Source organism: Anser anser (assembly GCF_964211835.1).
Source record: "Anser anser genome assembly, chromosome: 11".
NCBI classification, from domain to species: domain Eukaryota; kingdom Metazoa; phylum Chordata; class Aves; order Anseriformes; family Anatidae; genus Anser; species Anser anser.
In genome coordinates, this window is record NC_139732.1 from 10,228,229 (window position 1) to 10,249,855 (window position 21,627).

General features: G+C 37.5%; 3 protein-coding genes across 8 annotated transcripts in view; 1 reads left to right on the forward strand and 2 right to left on the reverse strand.

Annotated features, from left to right (window-relative positions):
* PRMT7 (protein arginine methyltransferase 7) overlaps positions 1 to 5,033 on the reverse strand; it is a 52,517-nt gene extending 47,484 nt beyond the window's left edge. For 2 of the 3 annotated variants that reach the window (XR_014588909.1, XM_083851394.1), the window contains exons 1-6: positions 4,891 to 5,033; positions 4,421 to 4,583; positions 3,627 to 3,663; positions 2,336 to 2,485; positions 950 to 1,058; positions 501 to 613 (exon numbers count right to left, since the gene is read on the reverse strand). Coding sequence is in view for 2 of the 3 variants with exons in the window: in XM_083851394.1 (XP_083707520.1) it covers positions 501 to 613; positions 950 to 1,058; positions 2,336 to 2,485; positions 3,627 to 3,663; positions 4,421 to 4,515 (504 nt within the window). In the remaining variant the exon portion in view is untranslated. Of the gene's footprint in view, positions 1 to 500; positions 614 to 949; positions 1,059 to 2,335; positions 2,486 to 3,626; positions 3,664 to 4,420; positions 4,584 to 4,732 lie in introns of all 3 variants that reach the window. The other variant, XM_083851395.1, reaches the window with a different exon arrangement.
* A 23-nt stretch (positions 5,034 to 5,056) lies between these two features.
* SLC7A6OS (solute carrier family 7 member 6 opposite strand) lies at positions 5,057 to 10,591 on the forward strand. Its single transcript, XM_083851432.1, has 5 exons — positions 5,057 to 5,239; positions 5,794 to 6,171; positions 8,084 to 8,290; positions 9,109 to 9,238; positions 9,757 to 10,591. Exons 1-5 carry the CDS (start codon positions 5,081 to 5,083, stop codon positions 9,876 to 9,878), a joined length of 996 nt encoding a protein of 331 aa, XP_083707558.1. The 5' UTR covers positions 5,057 to 5,080; the 3' UTR covers positions 9,879 to 10,591.
* Positions 10,592 to 12,905: 2,314 nt separating this feature from the next.
* Positions 12,906 to 21,627, reverse strand: part of SLC7A6 (solute carrier family 7 member 6) — a 29,984-nt gene continuing 21,262 nt past the window's right edge. For all 4 annotated transcript variants that reach the window (XM_083851415.1, XM_083851416.1, XM_083851414.1 and 1 more), the window contains exons 6-10: positions 17,567 to 17,670; positions 16,431 to 16,527; positions 15,541 to 15,690; positions 14,633 to 14,816; positions 12,906 to 13,551 (exon numbers count right to left, since the gene is read on the reverse strand). In XM_083851415.1, the coding sequence (XP_083707541.1) occupies positions 13,457 to 13,551; positions 14,633 to 14,816; positions 15,541 to 15,690; positions 16,431 to 16,527; positions 17,567 to 17,670 (630 nt within the window). In that variant the 3' untranslated portion in view covers positions 12,906 to 13,456. The remainder of the gene's footprint in view (positions 13,552 to 14,632; positions 14,817 to 15,540; positions 15,691 to 16,430; positions 16,528 to 17,566; positions 17,671 to 21,627) is intronic.

The window sequence follows — 21,627 nt, forward strand, 5'->3', positions numbered from 1 at the left end:
TCAAAAAAAAACAACACTGGCTGTTAATTTAAATACAGTGTTTAAACTATCTCCCCAGGCAAAAAACACAGAGTGGCAAGTGCCTCCTCTTACAAGGAAAATGAATGCCTAGGATGTGAAGTCCATCAAATTTAGGAGGAGAAAAAAAAATGTTTTTGAAAACATCTTGGAACCCATTTGTCATTGGAACCAACTACTAAGGAAAGCTCCAAATTAGAACTGGATACCTTTCTGAAAGACGTTTACTAAGCAATGTTATTAGCAAGTTATTAGTTTTAATATAAAATTAAGCATAATTTCACAGATGGTAATTTATGATACATACCCCATCAGCTTTATTCTAGGAATGAACATAGTAAATTATTATCTGAATAAGAAATTAGCACAGCTGCTGGATTATTTACAAATGATACAGAAGCCTAAATCAAATATAACCTCCATCCTATTCCAAAAAAGACAAGAGTTTCCCTAGGAATAAATAACAGACTGTATTTTCTTACCTGTACAAGGTATTTGTGCGCATGCTCATATGTTGGTAAGGCACCTTCTCCTATCAGCTCTGTGTCAAATAATTCTGTTACCAGGATATTCGCACGACACTGCATATCTCCATCTAAAAGACATAATTTAATATTGTAATACTAAGACCATATAAGCCTTTCAAGATGTTATGCTGAAAAGACAAGTCATTCAAAAATTTATTCCTGCCAGAGAACCTGCTGAAGAATGCAAAGTAATTCCCTGTAAAAGTTTAATAAGAAATTCAAATGACTACTTAAATATTACTAAAAACACTTCCTTTCGAAGTAACCTTCCAACATTACTTTCTAGCGAAAAAAGAATTTCTTTTTTATAAATTAAAAACATTCAGAAAATACTAAAAAGTCACATTCCTTCACAGTTTTGAGGTAGTTGCCAATGATTTTTAACCTAGCCTTGTATTTCTCACCTGGCCCAACTGTGACTTCAGTGGAGTGCTTGTTGATTACCTTGATCTTGTCACAAAAACCATTTTTCTCCACTATCTTCACAGCTGCATTAGCCATGGGCTTGAAAACCTGTAAATAGCAAGAGTATAACAAACCGGTAAGCTAACATTAGCTTTCAAAAATACAACACAAAATGCAGCATGTTTAGCCCTGCAAAAATTTAACTGTATATTTTCCTGTGGTTGAAGTTCATTATCATGAAACAAGACAGCAAGCCTCATTTCAAAAGTTCATAGACCTCTAGTGTCACCATTACCAACCCAGTTATCAGCTGTCTCCAAAAGCTACACCACTTTATCTTTCGAAAACCAAAAAAAAATATGCCTTATGATTTTTTTAACATTTACATTAAACAAACTCATTATTTTTAAAAATAAAGATACACATGCATTATAAAAGGCTTAGTCTCAAGATGTAATAATAATAAAAGAAAAGAAAAAAAAAGCAACCGGCACTCAAATAGTCACTGGAATATTCCAAAAATGTGCTCTTATTGACAGCGTAACAATGAAGAGAAGTTTTCTTTCCTTCAGAGTGAAGAGAATAATAAAGAAAGCAGATAGCCTGTAAATAACATAATGATGAAGAGTGTATTGGAAGGGCTTAATGACCAGATTGCTTTTAAACTAAAAAATTTTACATATTCTACCCGGCCACACAATTTGACTACTTAGGATAAGAAATTTGTGACCACCTTGGAACCTAGCCCAAGTTCCAAAGCTGGAATAATATATTGCTATTAGAACTTATGCACCAATAGCTCTCAAGACTGTGACCTAGGGACAAGTGAATGTTCTCTGTTTCTTCATATGCATTAAAAAAAAGAGAACTTAAACTGGTCAAAATGTTCCTGTTGTTATCCTTAACATAAGTAATGGCTGTTAAGGACTATGATGCTCTATCTAATCACAGAGATGGTAAAATCAGTTTATGAGACAGTTTCTTTGTTAAGATGTCATCCACATTTTAGTGGCCTGAGAAGCCACCTACAAGAGTTGAAACTTACGAAGATCAGCAATATGGTTTGAGAATACTCAAAATTTTCAAAAACATTAATCAACGTTGAGGTTTTTTAAGTAGAAAAGTCAGAACACTGTAGAATTTGACTTAGATGATCTCTACATTTACAGAAGCTGTCCCAAAAATGAAAAATGTTTTATGCCTTTTCAACTATGTTCTTGTAAGATTTACCTTTTTCACACACATAAAAAGGCATCAAATTTGCACTTCAGAAAGCAAAGTACAAAAAAGCAAATGCACCCATGACTGATCATGAAGACACAACAACTGTAGTTAGAGGTTATAAACACGGATGCAAGTACGTGCAATCAGTTACAAATGCTCACCTCAACTGCATAGCAGAAATCTGCACCTGCTGAAGCTGCCATCATAGACAGGAGTCCTGTGCCAGTCCCTATGTCGAGAACAATTGCTTTTTCACCTCTTTCTTTTACTCGGCTCACTGCAGCACGAATACCTTGGTAATATTTCATGTTCTGTGGAAATAAATTTAAAAAAAAAAGGGGGGGGGGGAGTCAGCGACCTCTCAGCTTCATACACTTTTTTGTGCAGAAATTTTGACTTCTTAGACTATATGAGTTCACAATCAGAAAAAGGCCTACAGACATTCTTTATGCTATACAGTCATACCATCATACCAAAGCCATTGTCAGCAAAGACAAGCATTTTTGGAGGGAGCAATTCATTTACAGCAAATCAATCTTATACCATTCTCCTCATCACCAATCAGTCAGCTATTTACATTGCATGCATACTTTACAAATACAATACAACATTTTTGGAAGGCAATAATAATAATACCCAGGTAAGATGCTACTGGTTTTGTTTTGTTTTTGATTTTTTTTCCCCTGAGGAATCACTAAAATACTCATACAGGGCCTGCACCAGGGAAAAAGCTGAAGTATCTTGGATTTAGATTCCTCTCTACATCTACTGGAAGACGTTCGTACATGAGAAACAACATGTTTAAATAGCGGCTTTTGGTTACGTGCCAATAAGAGGGGTTACAAACACAGCAGTGTTAGTAACAGGAAAGAAACCAAATGCTTCCACCTATCAGCTAAAATATTCATATTAAAACATACATTTACTTCATAACAGTCTATTTTAGGACAATCCTTTCCAAACAATTTATTAAACCTTCCCAAATCATCTGCTATCTTTGGACATTATAAATCTAACAATGTTCTGTTGGATCCCTTTCTGAACAATTATATTTAACATTTCTGACATATAATTGTAGCAGAGTTTGTTAATTTCTTATATACAATTTGCTGTCCATACATGGCTTATTAAATGCCCAATCCCACCAGCATGTTTGCTTCAGGGGTCATAATGCAGACATATGAGAAGTCTTTTAAAAGGTTATGTCAGATGTACAGCATCAAAATGCAGCTACTGAGTGTAAATAACACATTCTGCAGTAAACAGCAGTGTACTAGAGTCAGACATAAGAAGGCACCTCCTGATCCAGCAGCAGGTCTGATATCTTGAAGAGTACAAATCCGAACACTTCATCTTTCAAAGAAACCTGTACAGTCATGCAGTGACAGCTTCTCAAGAAAAGAAAAATGAGTATATTCTCACCATTCAAAAGTTTCTTGCTTCTATACTTACTCTGTCTTTATCGTGAAGCATGTCTGCGTAGCGTGATCTACAATAAATAAAATTCCAATCAAAATACTACATAGTGCAGAACACTACACAACTGCTCATATAACCTCCTTGGTTTTCACCTATTAATGCAAAGAGTCTCAGGGCCCATGAGCATGCAGATAACCACGACACACCCTTTAAGGACTCAAGTGGTTTCTCAGATCTAAGGAATGAAGTCAGTTCACTGGTCTGGTCATCAGCATATGAGAGAACTAATTAACCACTGGCATGTATCCACTCTTCAGCAGTGGATCCAATACACAGACCAAACAGCTATGAAATAACAGCCAGGACATATGGAAATTCATATAAAGCCATACAAAGCAATGAAAGGCTATCTAATAATGGTCTATCATTTGTTACCAAGATCCTCTCGCTAAAGCTAGCATTTGTTATAACTTAGGACACAATGCAATATAATTCTTAAGCTAAATTAATAACCACTTGAGCCTGGAACAGATGATCATCAATTATTTGCTGTGTTATGTATTTTAAGAAATTTAGCCAACATACTTCGCCACAGTTGGGTGAGTGTTGGTATTAAAATCAGAACCTCAAAAAGTATTTTTAAAAAATTGGAACTACTTGGAGAATACTTTACAAAATTCTACATCTATAATTCTGCCCCATAAAATCCTAGGAACCATAACATTTAGACTGTCCTGCAGTGTGCTCATCTCATGTCCCTCGAATTTCCACAAAGATAAAACAAAAAAAGATAGAGAAGCAAATAGTACAGTTATTTTCCAGCATACCTTGCAATTTCCTGATGGTAGTCGTAGTTCTCATCCTCTTCTAACCACTCCATGGCACCAGTGGTCGGGTTAGCCCTTCCGCAAAAGGTCTTCATGATCAATCTCTATTTATATATCATGCAATTTTGCTGATTTGGCTTCAATATAACACTCAAAATAGCGTCTGTAAACAAACAAACAAACAAACCCAGTGAAAACAGACATTACTTTCGCTCTGGGCACAAACACATACCTTCCCTCATACACCCGCCTCAGCCAGCACGCTGATCGCTGCCTTCCAAGAGGAAAAACGTTTTTTAAGCTCAAACTTACCCCCAGCACAGAAAAATAAACAACCAAACGGCGTTGTTTAAAAGCAAAACGCCTCCCCCACGCGGCGAAGCGCCTCATGCCGGGGAACCCCACAGCCTGAGGGCAGACCTACAAGCTGATAGCAAAGCGCTCCGGCGAAAAGGCAGCGTCTACCCCACCTCAGAAAGGAGCTGCGGGGGGAGACGATGACCCTCTTCCCGTCCCCAACCAGCCTCGGGCTCGCCTCCCCTCAAGGCACCGAGCAGCCACCGATCCCCCTCAGGCCGCCCCTTCCCGCCGTGCCCCGCGCGGCGCCATGGAGCCTGCGGGCAGCGGCCGCCCTCTTCCCGGCCTGCCCCGCGCGGCACCATGGAGGCGGCCGCCGTGCTGCGCGTCCAGAGGAAGCGCGGCGGCCCCGAGCCGGCCGGGGCGCTGCTGCTCGCCTGCAAGCGGCCCCGCACCGAGCCCGGCGGGGCCCCGGAGGTGGAGAAGAGCCTCTTCAAGCTGGTGGCCACCGTCTCCTCTAAGGTAGAGGCGCGGCTGATGCAAGGGGCTCTGGCGGGCTCCCTTAGTGGGACGGCTGCTGCGAGGAGCTGCGCCTGCCTTCGGTGTCTGGGGCTGGGGTCGCGCCTCAGGGCTGGGGTCTGTCAGCTCGGTGTGCTGGGGCTCAGCTACGCAGCAGTAGCGACTTCGCTGTTTTTTTCTTGGAGCTGTTTTTCACAGGCGAGGGTGTAAAGGATGTTGTGGTTTAAAGTTAGGACCGTCAGTCTTTTTGAGGCAGGTGTTTTTGTTTGAAGAGTTCTATACCATAAAGTATATGTATCTTTAAATAATATAAGAACAGCCTTACAGTTTGCAAATATTTTGTACCTTTTTCCTGTATCTGGAGAACAGGATGGCAGTTTCATTACTTGAAGCAATAGGAGTGACTTGAATGTTGTTGCAAACACTAGCACTGCAGTTCTCAATTAGGATGTGCCAGCAATAGTCACTGATCGCCTCCAGTGAGGGGCACGAGGGGTATGCCTTACTGTGTTGACCGTGTCATTGTTTCTATTCCTCCTCCTTGTTCCTCTACCCAGAACGAGCCAGTGCAGAAGTATGTTCAAGAAGTTATCACTCGAGACAAAGCAGCGCAAAGTCTGCGGCCCTCCTTAGGAAGCACTCAGCGGATCGTTCAGGAGCTCCGTTCTTCCAAGGAAGCGAAGAGGAAGGAAAATCGTTACCGTGTAATAGCCAGCCATCGACCCAACGCTAGCGGAGCCAATGCACCTGCCGCAGATGGCAAGGCATCGACTGACGGTGACAGATCAGGCTCTGAAGCAACAGAAGATGCTTCGCAAAAGGAAACGAGTGCTGTTGATGAGAGTTCAGACTGTGGTGGGAAATTCCAGCTGTTTGATATTGTACAAGAAGACGAGGTGATAGAAGACCCCAGTGCAACTGCAGCAAACCCACAGGTCAGCAGATAAACTTAAGTGTACTTGGAGTACTTTTATGTCACTGTTGACTGGTACATGTGGGTAAACTGACAGCTGTGGAAGTTTTTTTGCATCGTAAGTATTCCAGTGTTTAACAGGAGCTTTAACTAGGTATTTGTAAGTTGGAATAGTTAATACATTGTACAAGAAACAACTTGTGTGAGGACCCTGAAGTGCAGAATGTTGTTGAAAAAGCCATATGGAGTTGGCCTCTACAGGAAAGACTTGTAATACTGTTTTTTCTGCACCCTGTTCAGATGCATTAATACTCATATTCATCTGTTAGGTAGATTGATGAGTGGTTGTTTTTTATTTATTCTTTGTACTTGCTAGAAAAGAAAAAAAACACAACACTAATTCAATGTCTTCTCATCCACCCAGATGCCTAGGAATGTCACTTGTAGGCAAGATTCACCAAAGGAAAAAATAGCTTTGAGTGTCCCCTTCTTGTAATTCCAATATACTTTTTTTTTTTTTTTTAGTATATGTTGTTTCTAGCAGCATTCCAGGTCTATGACAGACTTCTTAGCCCATTTTCATCGGTATCATGAGTTAAGTATGTCTTTGATTGGAGGAATATCTAGCTCAATATCTACAATGTCTTCAAGTATGCAGAAGCTCTGCCTTCTATGTAAGGTTTCCCTGCATACAGAATATTAAGAAGATATTGTATTTAAAAAACTCATAACTATACAGAAAAGGAGATAAAAGGGCTGTGTATGCATTCTTTAGTAGTTGTTTCACTGTACGTAAGTGAAGGATGGTTGTTTGACTTACGCAGCCCATCACAGCTCTGAGAAAAACACAAATGCTTTGTTTTAAAGCAGAAAATATTCTGGTGACCCAGTGCAGAACCAGTTATCATCCTTTAGCATTTCTTGTAGATCATTTTAGAGCTTTGCTGTCAAACTTCTGTATGAATTCTTGCTTTTTATAAAGCCAGAGTAAGTAGTTCAAATAGACACTTGAGATTTGTTAGTTGAACTGTTATCTATCACTCTGCTGTTCAGAAAACCACGCATAAAATTGAGTAGCATCAGAGCTTTGCTCTTACTCTTTTAGAGCTAGCAGTAAGTGTTGAAAGGAAGAAGAAAAGCTTTCTCTTTGATTCTGTAAGTATTTGGAAGTGAATGAAGGGTTAGTCTATAGCTCCTCCTCAGAAATACTTACGTAGTTCAGGGGATACCACTGTGGTTTGGCAAAAAATATTCTGAAAAAGCTCTAACAGAGAAAAAATGGCAGCAAAAATTAGCCTGTGTAGACTTTCAAACACAGGTCACTAAAGCAAAGGTAATGCAAATGATTTGTTAGGAAGGAGAAGACATGAATAAATTTCTTCTGTTTTAATGAGGAGATAAAGGAAATAAAAGGCCTATCTGCAGGGCCTGTCAGTCTTTTCCTGTTGATTTGTTACATCTTCATTATTTCTTCCACAGACTTGCATTGTGTCAGTGCTGCTGTATGCACACCTTTCCTGCAGTGTTGCAAGCGTAATGCTCTACAAAGCACAGGCTATCTTAAAACACGTCTTTTCAACCCATACATCTTCAGAAGTGGATTAACAGTTGTACAGGATTATTCATATTACTTCAGTAGTTTCTGATGAACTTGTCCCCATTTTTCCTGTTACCTGAAATGAGGCATAGCTGCACAGTACTACAGTAATCGAAAATTTCTTCGGGGTCTTTCTGTTTTAAATTGCTAATGTTCCAAATATCAGTGTTCCAATGGGAAAATGTTTCAGTATAAGATTTCAGAATGTCATCTTTAGCTAGCTGTTGGCTACTGTCACACACACAAAAGAAAAAATATATTTAAAAATAATAATAATAATTTTGGCTATAATTAAGATTTTATGTTTGGCTTCAGGGGAAATCTGCTTTTTTTCCAGAAAAAAAGTGGTGATCCAGATGTGATTCTCTGCAATGCAGTAGAGATGATCCGTGAGCGTTTAAATGTTTCTGAAGATGATAAAAAAGTGGAACACCGTGAGAAAGAAGATGAGTACGTTTATGACATCTACTGCATGGAAACATCAGTTCCTGTCTGGATCCATAATATCCTCTCTGTACAGCCTTATAAAGAAGAATATGAACTGGTAAGGGTGTGAAAAACAGACCCTTCTTAAGTAGAAAGGCTGTGAATACATGTACTTAAGAGTCCTACGACAAAAAGTTGCTGTGCCAACAAAAATAGTTTGAGATGCTACGCTTATGCTCAGTGACTTCTGTGGTAGGGTTTCTGTAATTGCCACTTCTGTGCTCATTCACGTTAGTGTTGACTAGCAAATTATAATATGACAATGAAAACTGAAGGGTACTAAGAAGAATTCAGCAGGATTCAAAGCGACAAATTTTGACATGGAAACAAACTTAAGTAATTCACATCTCATTTGTAAGTAGGAGGCAGCAATTGGTGTGTAGTTGGAGATACATTTGGCTGGGAAAAGGAGCAAGGGAAGATGTTTTCAATTTTTGAGGACCTGACTTTATAATCTTAATACAAGCTATTTTCTTGTGATAAAGAAATGTCCTTCAGTGACTGGAGTTAATTATAAGCTTTATTTTTTCAATTCATGGATACTGTAATCAGACTTGCATATCAGGAACCTGCAGCTGCTTTTTCTTGACCTATTGAAGAACTGTTGAAGTGAGTAGGAATAACTTAGACATTAAGTTTAGCATTTAAATGCTGAAACAGAACACTGAAATGCATGGCTTAACTGACTTTTCACATAAAGCAGACTGCCACTGCAACACATTTTTCTACAGTGTGCTTTGTGCAACTGTTGAATAATTGCTTGCAATAGATAAGTATCTCCTGGCTCTTTATAATTGTTGTAGAGGTAGATGAAAAACTGCTCACTTCAAAGTAGCTGTATTAATAATGAATGTTGTGTTCTGTGTTGATGTGCAGGTAGATGATGATCATGTTCCAGGGGAAATATATGAAGATGAAGATGATGAAAACGATGAAAATAACTGGCGTAATGATTATCCTGATGAAGATGAATTCTTAGCAGAGGAAGATGATGATGGAGAAAAAGGTATGCCTGTCTTAAATATTATTTGGATGCTGAAGGAAGACTGTAGGGGGAGCTGAGGTGAACAGTTAAATTGTTCCATTGTGTTTTGCAGAGCTAACATGTAAGATAGTACCTGGCTTTAAAACATACAAATTTTACTTTTCTGGCTGCACAGGATTTAAGATCAGAGGTTTTTGCAGACTCTTTTTTTATAAACAGAGATTTATCTTTCTTGGAACTACAATGGATCTTGGTGTTTTTGCAGTCAGAATTAAGAAGTCCACTTCAGGCTGCTGCAATTGCAAAGGATTGCTTATTTTGAGAAGGAGCAGATGACTTGGTTCCACATGCTTGTGGAACGGTCTCTGCTTTCTTAACTCCCCATTGCAACACACAAGTAGAATTCAAATCTCACCTAATGCACATTAATACAAAGTTTGAACAACTTCTGTATTACTCAAGTTCCAGTAGCCTGATAAACCTAATCGTCGAACTGAAACCTAGAAATAACATAAATGTGTTGATGCACTTTTCTTTAGAGTCTGAAGACAGCTCCAGTGATGAGGACCAATGTTACAGACGAAGAACATGGAGCAAATACCGTCAGGAAGTCCTACAGGAATTTGGATACGATGAGATCCAGGATGTGGATTCTGACTAATAGCCTTTTTTTGGAAGATGAAATGCACAGAACTGTTACAGTAGGACTGAAAATCCAGACAGTTGCTGATGGCTATTCATAAACATTTTGAAGGGAAAAAAAAAACACCTGGGAAAGCGCTTTCTGCTGGAAGTTGTGCTCATTGCGACAGTAGGAAACCAGTCTTTATGTAGATGAGCTAAATTTTTGTGTGGCTGGCTTTAAGGTAACATCTTGAAACAACTGCTGACTGGCATGGTTCACCCTGATGCTTACTGTCTAGGTATGACTATTAGCTTTTTTTTTTTTTTACTATCTGAGCTGTCACCAATGTTCAGTCAACATCAGCTGGTAGATATTAAATAAGTGGGTATAAATATGGATATTTGATAATACAAACTTTCTTTCCAAGCAGAAGATACTACGTGATTTAAAATAGATTGTTCCACCAATGCTGCGATGCTTGGGTTGTGACAGGAACGAAGCCTTCCTGTCATGACTAGTCATGAGGATATGAACAGATCTGCCATGAGGGCACGTAGGAATGCCAGAAAAGGCACTCTCTCCTAGTGCTTTCTACTGTACTTGTTCCTACGTTTCAAGTAACCTTATTTACTTGAGCATGCAAAATGCCTTTGACTGTCCATTTTATTGCTGGATCTCTCTGAAAAGTTCCAGTAACCAGGGTAGAAAAATATCTGTGTATTTGGATTGTAAAATAAAGAATCTTTGACTAGGTTTTCTTCACTCATTTAAAGATCAGGGAAGTTGGTTCAGCTGAAGCAATATTAGCATTGGAACAGGTTGATCTTTCTTTAACTTTGCACAGGTCTTATTTTCTGTAAGCTGGTTTTTGACTCCTTATACTGACCGATGTTGTAATGTTGCCTAGCAGAATCAACACCTCTCAAGCTTTTGGTTTTTACCTTTGTCAGAGAAACAGACTGCAGATTTTTTTTAGTCTGCAGAGCTGAATTTTTATGTTGACTTCTTAGCATACCTGCTCCAGTCTGTAATAAATCTGAGACTATTTCTTACCTTAAGCATACATCTACTTAAATTAGATGATTGACAAAACCTCTATCTTACTCCATTATCTTTGCTTCTAGCAAGAAGTTATAGGAATTGCGTTTGCCCTTTTTTTCAGCATTACATTGTATTAGTGCCTTTGTAGAGGGAAAGCCTCCCACCATCCCTCCTTTGGAGACAAGTAAATTGTCTGGCTTCTGAATTTTAATACGCAGAACAAGCAAAAACTAAGCCACAGCAACTACCAAAGCCTACCAAAACTGTACTGAGTGCCATGTTGTGTTGTGTAACGATTATTGAAAATGCAGGTATTGGCATTCGTTGTTGATGTGTGAAGAATTAAAGCCTGCAAGAGTTCTTACTATCTTACACTGCTTCCAGGCGTAGTTAAACTTCCTTCAAGTCCAGAAGAAAGCAGGGAACTGAATGCTAGTCTCTTTTTGTCTGGTTTAAGTCGCTGGAAAGGTACAGCTTGTTTCCTTTGTTAGATACTTTGCTTTTGCTATACTGCAGATGTCAGCTGATAACCTGGTACCATCACCTTTGTAATTTTACATGCAGAGTGTATAAAAATGTAACTTGTCCATCTGGCTGATCTTTAAATATTTGAGGACTCTTACAATACTGAATCTCTCCTCCAGTATTGTGAGTCACTTCTGCAAGAAGGATCCCCCAGATCTGACAGTTACCCATTGAAGCACTAAAACTATTTCAGCACCCTCCTACTTAAGTCTGTAATAAATGCCTAATAGCATGTTGGATTAACATCAGTCATGAGCTGTAGGTTGCAGCAGGGACTTTAAGGTCAATTAATTCTGGATGATGATTTCAAGGTAGTGGAGGCAAGTATTTATTTTTTCTTGTCAGGAAGAAATGACTATTAACCTATGCCCCAACCCTAGCCTGTTAAAGCTATGCTGCCCCCTGGACAGATGTCTCAACTTAGTTACTGTGAATTAACTCTAATTATATGCAAGGCTAAAAAGCTGCAGTAGAATAGCTGAATGCTAATATTAAATAGCAAGAAGTCCTTACATGTTTGTGTTCCAACTGTGCACAAATCCTCAGCTCACATTTAACAATTAAATTCCAACGCTGCTTCATGAGCATAGCTCAAGACTCCATTTTGTGTCAGTTTTTAACATCTTCTGCAACTTGCAATTATCTGCAGTTTTTTGTTCAAGATAGCCTTGGTCAAGAAGTCAGTACAAGATTTCAAATATTCTGTTATTCAAGTGAATGATGCAAACATGCAGCACTTAAAGCATGCATGGATTCAGCCATAATCTTGTGGTTATGAGATTTAGTTCACCTTAAATGCACACATTTACTAAATGCCCTACATTAAACTAAGCTCAGCTGAGATCAAGATTCTGAATTAAGTTAAAAATCCAAGGAATGTTTTTGAAGCTGAGTATTTTCTTGCTTTGTTGGCCAAAGAGGCTGGCTTCAAGTTACCTTTTGCTACACTAAAATTCAGTATCAAAGCATCCTGCTGTTAGCATTACAGCTTTGGAATTACAAATACTACTAATTAGCATCAGTCCATATGGCACTACTATTTATTCCTGGTTTTATTCTTATTTTCTCTCCCTGCTACTTAGCTTTCAGGATAGAAGTGCTGCCATGGATCATTACTTCTGCTGAAGAAGAAAAAAAAGTGGTTTGTTCTGTGAGTTTATGGATGTCATTTTCTAGTAAGAAAACAAATTCAGAACGGAAAGCTGCCTGTTGAAGAAATACTGCTGTGTGTTCACTGAAACAGTTGACAAACAAATGCTTACGAGCTTCAGACTGAACATTTTAATTTTTGAAACTTCATGTAACCTGTCAGAAGATGACCAAGTACTAATGAGACAGCAGGAAAGAATTAGCACATAATCATTAAATCCTAAATCAAATCTTCAGTGCCAAGAAATCTGTATGTTGTGAAAGGTGCTTTGTTGATTAAATCTTTGCCAGAGACACATACCACATTTCCATGAAGCATATAGAAATAATATGTTCCTCTTCAAGGGAGAAAGTCTTTAAATAATGTAGCATAACTTTATTGATTTTTCTGCTACTAATGACAAATCATGTGGGTTGTTGTGACCAGTTGTCTTCTGGGATAAGAACTGAGATAGCACAGCAAATCATTTCATGCAAACAACCATCAGAATTAAGTTGGAAATGGCCTTCAGTCTTTTGACTCAAAGTGGTTTTCAGCTTAACTTAAAAATGCATTACTGGCTGGTTCTGCAGACATCTGATTTGATCCATTAGCTCTTACCATTTTACTACCAATCCTGAAGAAAATTCAGAATGAACAGTATTGACACATAGCTTGTGTGCTTGAAATGAGCAGGTAATAATTATCTATTGAAAACAGGCCCTGAAAATATGCCACAGTTGAGGATGACGACATGAGGACAAGATCTATGCAGGAATCCAATTGCAAGTAAGTACACTTTCAGTATTTTTGAAAGACCACTGGAAACAGTTTTCACGTTTTCTCCAGTTCCATTCTCTTCCCTTTCTTGTTGTAATTGCTTTAGCCTCCCTCCTGTTCTTGTAATGGCTTTGAGATTTTAGTTAGATTTGATTTCTAGTTTCTTTTCTTCAGTTGTGTCCATCTCTGTTAAAACACAGCAACAGAGCAGCTGCATGTTTCGTGTGACTGCACCTGTATAGGAAATCAAAGATAAATCAGAAGAATAACCACCTCCCTCAACTTACACAGAATATATCTGACTAACAAAAGTTAATTGTCAAGACTGCTGGCTCACTTCTATTACGGGAAACACTAACCAGAAAAATTAGCACAGAAAATATTTTCCACTCAGTATTTTTAAACAATGTTTAAAGCTGTTCTGGCGATTTTGTTGATCTCTTGCCTAGGGTGTTTTTCCTCCCAAACATTCTGCCAAATAACTGAAGTAGAATCATTTTTCTTCGTAACTAAGAGTGTAAAATCGGTAGAATAAAAAAATGAAACCACAAGAACTTGACATAGCACACAGTAGTGACAATATTACTGTGTATTTATATATTCACTAACTGCTGCAGCACCACATCCTGTTGCATTGTAAGATTATGCTATAAATCTTCGTTTCCGCGTCCCTTGACAGGGTTTTCTCAGCAATGATGACGACAGTGCACTGCTGGAGAGAAATGTATAATTTAACTGCAGACACTCAATGGAAGGAAAATTCAACCTGTGACTGACATAAGATCTAAATTCAAATAGCTGATTCAGTACAGTAAGACAGTTCACTTGCATTGCCAAGAATGCCTGACCCTTTTACAAAGATCAACCTTGGTTAAGAAAAAGACTTTTCATCTGCTAATTTAGAGAGAAATGTAGAAAAAATTAGGATGAAATCTGTAGAAAGCAAGTAGTATTTTAAATATGTAGCGAATAAAAATCGGGTGCATAGGCATATATAAAATCAGTATGTCCTTCCACTGGGTCTTCCTGGGATACAGTTAATGGTCTTCACAGCAGCCCATATGGTGTAAGTGCTTTGGATGCGTGGCTAAAATAGTGTTGGTGACAACCAATTAGTTTTCTCACTTTTGTTCTTCCTATCCTTTCCCCCATCTTGCTGGGTGTGGAGAGGTAGGGAGTGAGCAAGTGGCTCTGTGGGTGCTTAGCTGCTGGCTGCTGCTGCAGCGCTCAGTCCACCACAACCCTTTCCACCAAAAACCAGAATCATTTTATTTTCAGCTTTTTTAACAATATCTACATCTTCAGACAGACTTACCTAAAATCTTGTTGATAAATTGAGGTCTCCTTGATGCAGGTAAATAGACTCCCAAGAAAAAGACTGGAATTCCAGATAAAGCGATGGCAATTCCAATCAATGAATTTATGGTGTCGCTATAGAGTGGCACTACCACCAGAAATACTGAACATATACAGAATATTATCGGGAAAGCCACACTCAGCTGGAGAAAGAAAAAGAACAGAATGTTACTGAGATACTAATTTTCTACAGTTGCATATATTCTGGTGAGAATTACAGCCTCTTCTCTCTGAACCCCAATTTGTGAAATTATCTGCTCTTTTTCTTATGCATCTGGCTATTTAGATCTGTAAGAATAGTAGAATTATTCTTCAATAGAACTGCTACTAAAAATTACAAGACCATTTAAATATGGTAGGTCTGCTGTATTGAAAGAAACTGTAGCAGAATGAAGTGTTTTTAGACAAATCCAATTAATCTCAGGAAACACGAATGACATTTTCATGAAGCTTATCCACTTAAAGTCAGAGAAAGTGATAAGAGGATCAGATACTGAACTGAAACACCAGAGCTAAATGTGGTCTACTGTAACAGAATTAACTTAAGCATTCCTAACTTCAGATTTCTAATCCAAAAAAAAAAAAAAAGGTTCACTACTATGTTAACCTATTGAGCTCTCTAGTTGACAGAAAGCTGACTAAACTCACATTAAAAAAAAAAGGAATATGCTATTACAATACTCACTTCTCATCTAGTACACAAACTAGCTTTCATGGGACACCATGGAATGGAAGCCATGTTTTACGTCCTTATCAATTTGTAAGCTTCAGGAATAACATGCATGGTCCAGATTTCAGATAGTACTTTTTTCTTTTTAATTGTAGGGAAGAAGGATTTTAAAGAATTCTGTATGAAGTAATTTTTACCTTAAGAGGTCTGGGTCGGTCTGGTTCCTTCCAGCGTAGATATAATTGGCCAGCAATAGATAGACCAACAAAAAACCAGTAACTGAAACTGAAGTAATTAATAAGCTTGAAGACATCTTCCACAGCCAGGTAAATAAGGGTCATAGCACACTGTCAGAAAAGAACATGACTGAGATGAACAACAGAAATTTGAAATTTACTGTTTATGTGGCTTTTTTCATTACAGTGACACCATCTTTCACTCCTTGGTGTTTGGCATAACTTTTTGCCTATCTCAAAATTCACTCTCTCAGAACTCACCCTGATAATAGTAAATCTGAAGTTCTCTCTCATGTTATCAGCTAAACAACTATTTCCACTGTAGAGATTTACTGATACTTCCCGTGGAGACAGTAGTACAAGCATAATGCTTCTTACAATTTGGCAATAACTAAAGGAGATTATGTCTTACTTAGGTCTTTAACAATTCTTCAACATCCATTAGGGGTTTGTATCAGTATGTAAGTTTATATAATAGCTAGATTTTTACTATTCATAGTGCCAACATACTCATTTTATTTAGCATACAGAAGCCATATACAGATTTTATGAATTGTTTTAGTCTGTATTTAGCTTAGAGGAAACAGAAGTCTGCTAACAGATCTTACACAACAGTAGCCCAATAGAATAATTCAATCATCTTAATTCATTTTCAACTTTCTTAGGAGTGTAGCAGGTTGTTTTCACAGTTGGGTTTTCATGAATTCAGCCAACGAAACTCTTTGGAGACTGTTCCTATGTTTTAAACAGAATTTCCTCTACTACCTCCTTCCAGCTTCTTTAAAGTTTTCCTTTAAATAACTCATATAGTCACATCTGGACAGCCTAAAAGAAAAGCAAAAATAACTTACATTGAAAAGCAGTGCTGGCACAGGTGTGAACCTCTCTATGTGGATCATAGACAACAGATCAGGAAGGTGACCTTCTCGAGATCCTACAAAAAATAGCCTGAAAAAAACAAATTGCAAATCAGACGTTGAGGCCACAGGTAAGAGAGAATGCATTAAAAAAAAAAACTTAAAAAAAACAACAAAACACTACTTGTCAGAATAACTGTTTATATCACTGAATTTTGATCCTTTAAACTAGAACATGGATTCGAGACTTTGTAAAGATATACTTTACTACAACTATTTAAAAGATAACATAAGCTTTTAGAAACATGCTGTTAACAACTATTTTTAGAAAACAGTCCTATGGGCAAAATAGAAAACTTCTACAGCAACTGAAATACATTTCTATCATTATAAAAAAAAAAATCTAAAAGCTAGCACTGAAAACATTGCCGCTTTCAATGACAGTTTTCAACAGTTTCAAGTTTTCAACCACAACCAGAAGAAACTGCCATATGCTCAAAGAACAAGTACTTACAATTTTGTTATCAACTGTAACTTGTTCTATATTGCCTAGTTCACCAGATCATATTCATGTTTGTTCTCAGTAGAGACATTGTGCATACATTCGATGGACAGGAAGCATGGCTGAATAAACCTACTTATAATTTCCAGTAATCAGGTCCATAATCAATGCTCAGAGGAAAGGTTCTATACCGTATTCTGATTTTTTTTTTTTGACTGAAGCTTAATAGCAGCAGCTTTTAAAACTTTGTACTTGGAGAAAAAAAGCTTATGATTCACAATTAAGTTCTAAGTAAATACATTAAAACAAGAACTTGCTATAATTATTGTATCCACTAAAATAGACAATAACTCAATCCAAACAATCAGAAAGCATGAAGACTCACCTGACAGACAACGTTCATTTTATCTTTAGTTGTACTTTGCATACAGCTAGGACAGTTTTGGGGAAGTAAGGCAGTGTTTAGGGTGAGGATTATTTAAACAAAGAGGTTTATTTTGATCTGTTATTTTAGTGTGGCTATTTGTTATAGGTTCGGATACAGAAGTGCTTTTGCCACTCTCCTAACAGATGACCATAATACTAACACCTAAGTACATTTATGAACAATTTTTAAACAGGAAGATACCTTGATGATGCTAGAATTGAAGCATTAAGTCCACCGAAACAAGAAAAGGCTACAGCAATGGGAATTGTCCAACTGAAGATGCCAAATACCTCGTCGGCAAATGTCTAATGAAAGGAAAAAGAAAAAAACACACATGAAAATAACTGGAACAAAGCTTATGCAAAACAATGACATCAAAACTTTTGTAGTAAGTTTGTATGGAAAAATTAAAACATAGTGGCGATATGCAGCACAAAGCAGCACACAGCATTTCTAATTATTTATTGATTCTAAACAAGAGCAGGCTTCTGAACCCAAGTGCCTAGACTCACATTTTGTGCTCACAAAATAATTCTCACAAAAGACAAAGTGTTTTTAGAATTTTCTCACCAATCCTATTACATTTCATTACGTATAACATAGTATGTTACACTTGAATTCATAAATATTGACTACAGAGACTAAAGGATAAAAATATGATTACATATCCAAAAAGAAAGTGCTGTAATGCAGATAATAACCACAGCCACTATCACACCCACCATTTATGGACGCTACACTAGCAATGTATTTTATTTTCCTTCTTTTCCAATTTCCTAAGCAAATCCTTTTTGCCCGTTAGCTCCACCAGCAGAGCCTCTGGGCTCTAGCCTCACAACACGGTAATTGACAGAGGAAGCGTTTTTTTCAGGCAGTCATTTGTTAGTCTTCCTAGACAATACTGTACACCAGCTGTGGCGTGACCTCCCACGACAGAGTTCTGAAAACAAGAAGTCAGGAGCCTCAATGTTTCACAGCAAGGGGTAAGAGTCATTGAATACCATTAATTGTTTAAAAATGCAAATGGATAATAATTTGCAAGGTACTGGTCAATTCTGTTCAGCTTCCTGCATAGAAAAAAATTGGATAGACTCTTAGAATACCAAGTAAAATGTTTGAAAAAAATAAATCAAGAAGTTTTAATACTTGAAGACTGACACCTATTCAAAAACCCATCTCAGTCTGAGCATTGTACCTTTTCCCAATTTCAAGTTAAGCAGAAATCTGCTTGTGCTGCATTCAGAGGATGCTGGCAGAAGCCTTCCTGTCCCAATCCTACCTACTAACACTCCTTACTTCTACAATTTCTTTTCCTGATGTAAACAGTCACGGTAGCACAAGAATCAGGTCTGCATTAGCACAAAATTGTTATTTATAGAAACAGAAAGTATTACTTGTATATAAGTGGTATCCAAAGAAACTACAAAAATTTTGTTACAAAGATTTGGTGGGTATTACAATATACAAAATAAACATTTTTCATCTCGACGGTAGCAATCATCTAAATGTTTTATGGACCTTTCTCTAAATCACTTTCTTAGCTTTCTCTTGCTTCACCATTTTCAAGATAATCAGACATAAAAAGCATCTAAGCTCTTTCAGCTTTCCGTAGGTCTGTCTTTTCTACTACAATATCTTTAAATAAGTTTTCAATACCCTAATATTTTGAACCACGTCCCCCTTGACTTCCCCTTTTAACTACCAGTCTTAATCATAACTTTTATGAACTATGAAGTTAAATGAAAGTGGATTAACATTCAGAGCTGGCCCGTTTGTAGAATATAAAGCTGGCCTTAACAGTGGTCAAATTTTGATTTAACTACTCCAGGATGAAGATCACCAAAAGCAGTGCATTATGCTCTATTTTCTGAATGTTTTGTAGGTTCAATAAAGCCTACATGAATTTCAATTGCTTTTTTCAGGAAATGAGAGTGATTGATTTTTATGAGGCAAAACCCTGCATATAGTTTCAATCTTTAAATCATAAAACGTGGAAAATTTTATTGACAGAATACAAAGCTTGGCTGGTTTCCCGTTCTGGGTTGACAAAGTACTTTGTTCGGCACATCATCCAGGTTAAGGCTCAGTATCCAACTGGGCTTAGCTGTACAACATAATCTATGTTAAAAAGCAGAATTTATTGCATCCTTTTGTGTAAGTTAGTTGAGCCTGAGCAACAGCAGATGGGATTTCCTGATGCTAAGGTACAGAGCAAAAAAGTGTATAATTACTTCAATGGGAATCTTGCTAAAAGGTTCAGAGTTAACACATCAACTCTGTTAGTCACCCTGATTCTTACTAAACTGCCTCTTCTAAGCTCTTTCTTTCTACACGTTAGTAAAGGTTCCTGCAAAATGAAGCATCAACACAGGGTGGGGAGAAAAATGCACACACACAAACACCCACATTAGTTATAAAAATTAATAGGAGAGAAGTATAAAAGAACTAAACCATGTAAAATTCTGTTCTGTGTTTAAGCAGAATATCAATTTGGCAAAAAAGAGCATGCCATACGAAATGTGTTTTATGTACTATGGATGGTCCATTTTCAGTCCATTGAAACTGAAAAAGCAACTAATAATTCACATTATTGTATATAAAAAATTTTTGCTGCCCAAGAATATTTACCAGAACTCACAGTGCTTCTCTAAGATCTTTATCACATCTAAATGCAGCTCTGAGGAAACTCATCACCCAAAGCAGAATACAATTTGTAATGACCCAGGGAAAGAATTATGACTTTTCCAGAAAAAGTAAAAGCGAAGACATGATGAAAGTTCTAGAAGACAACTGTTATAAATTTTAAAAGATGATTTAAGCCTGGAGTGTCTCATTTCCAAAGCCAAACAGCAAGTGAAATTAGACACCAAACTTAAAACTCTCAGAGTATTTCTTTACAAATGCAAAGCTACGATACAGAACTCACTGAACAAGAAGTTAGAGAATTAAGATGTTTAGTAAGGTTTCTTAAACAATAAGCATTTAGATAAGTAATATTAACAGCTCAAAGTTATAGAAGAGAAGGGAAATGTAAGGATTTAATCTTTTGCTGCAAGATGCAAATTAGCTAGCATGTCATTTGGAGAATCTTCTTCCCCATAAGGCAGGTTTATGTTTGTTTTCTGTAACCATTTTCCAATTCCTTTTGAAACATCTAATAATGGGCCCGTGTGGAATGCCAGATGTGAAATTAACTCAATGTCCATTTTCATCCTATCACGTATATCTAAGATACGCTAATGTTGTTCCACACATCCTGAAAAACAGAAATAGTCACATGAGCAGTAAAACACAGAAAGAGTTAAGGCAAAGCCATGGTATCACTTCCACAAATTACATACAGATGAAGATGTTATAAATTCAATGTATTCTGGATGCAGGCTTGTGACTCTAAGATGTATAATGCTACTGATTCTGCTCAAAGACTAAATAATTCATTTTCCTAGATCTGTACCACTCAGCCCTTTGAAAGACAGAGTAACCTAGTAAGAGCCTTTACCAAACGCTGTCATTTCTGGTGTACTTTCTAATGCTGTAGTCAGGATTCCTGAGAGAGCAAAGGGTGCAGCATTAACTTCAAGAGCTTAACTTTATTACCCTAGGTAAGATACAGCATAAGAGTATTTTAATTTGGAATGATTAAGTTCAGCTTGGTAGACCTGTCTGCAAAATGATCTTTCAGCAAAACAAAGTTAACAGTTGAAAGGTACCTGAAGTTCAGTTAAACTTTCTAGTGACATTACCTAGCTTCATATGACAAGTATTGACCCAAAGCCTTTGTGCAAGTGTTTTCTGACAGGGTTTCACCCTCACTTCCAAAGTAAAAAATAAAAAATCAACCAGGTTCTTGTATTACTATTAAGACAAAAAACACACTTTTATCCTTCAGGGTACATATTAGTAAATCCTCCAAAACTCTCATTTTGACAGATGTCAAGAAATGTCTTCTCCAAGGCTATGCTGTAATATCTCTTTTGCAGGAAGTGTTACTGAAGTGTAAGTAAAAGTGGCCACAATAAGCATTCAAGTGTGCATGTGTCAGAGGGTTATCTAGCATAAGAAAGAAGGGCAGAGAAAAATACAAAAAGCAAGTCAAGTTATCAAGCATATACCTCGTGCACTGTACCAAGAGAAAATAAAAGGGGAAGGAGAAGAGTTAGTGGCTGCCTTCTGCTCAAAGTGTAATTGTACAACCACGAATCCTCCACAAACAATCTAGACCTGGGCTCTGACCTGAGCACCTGACCAATTCCACTTTAACT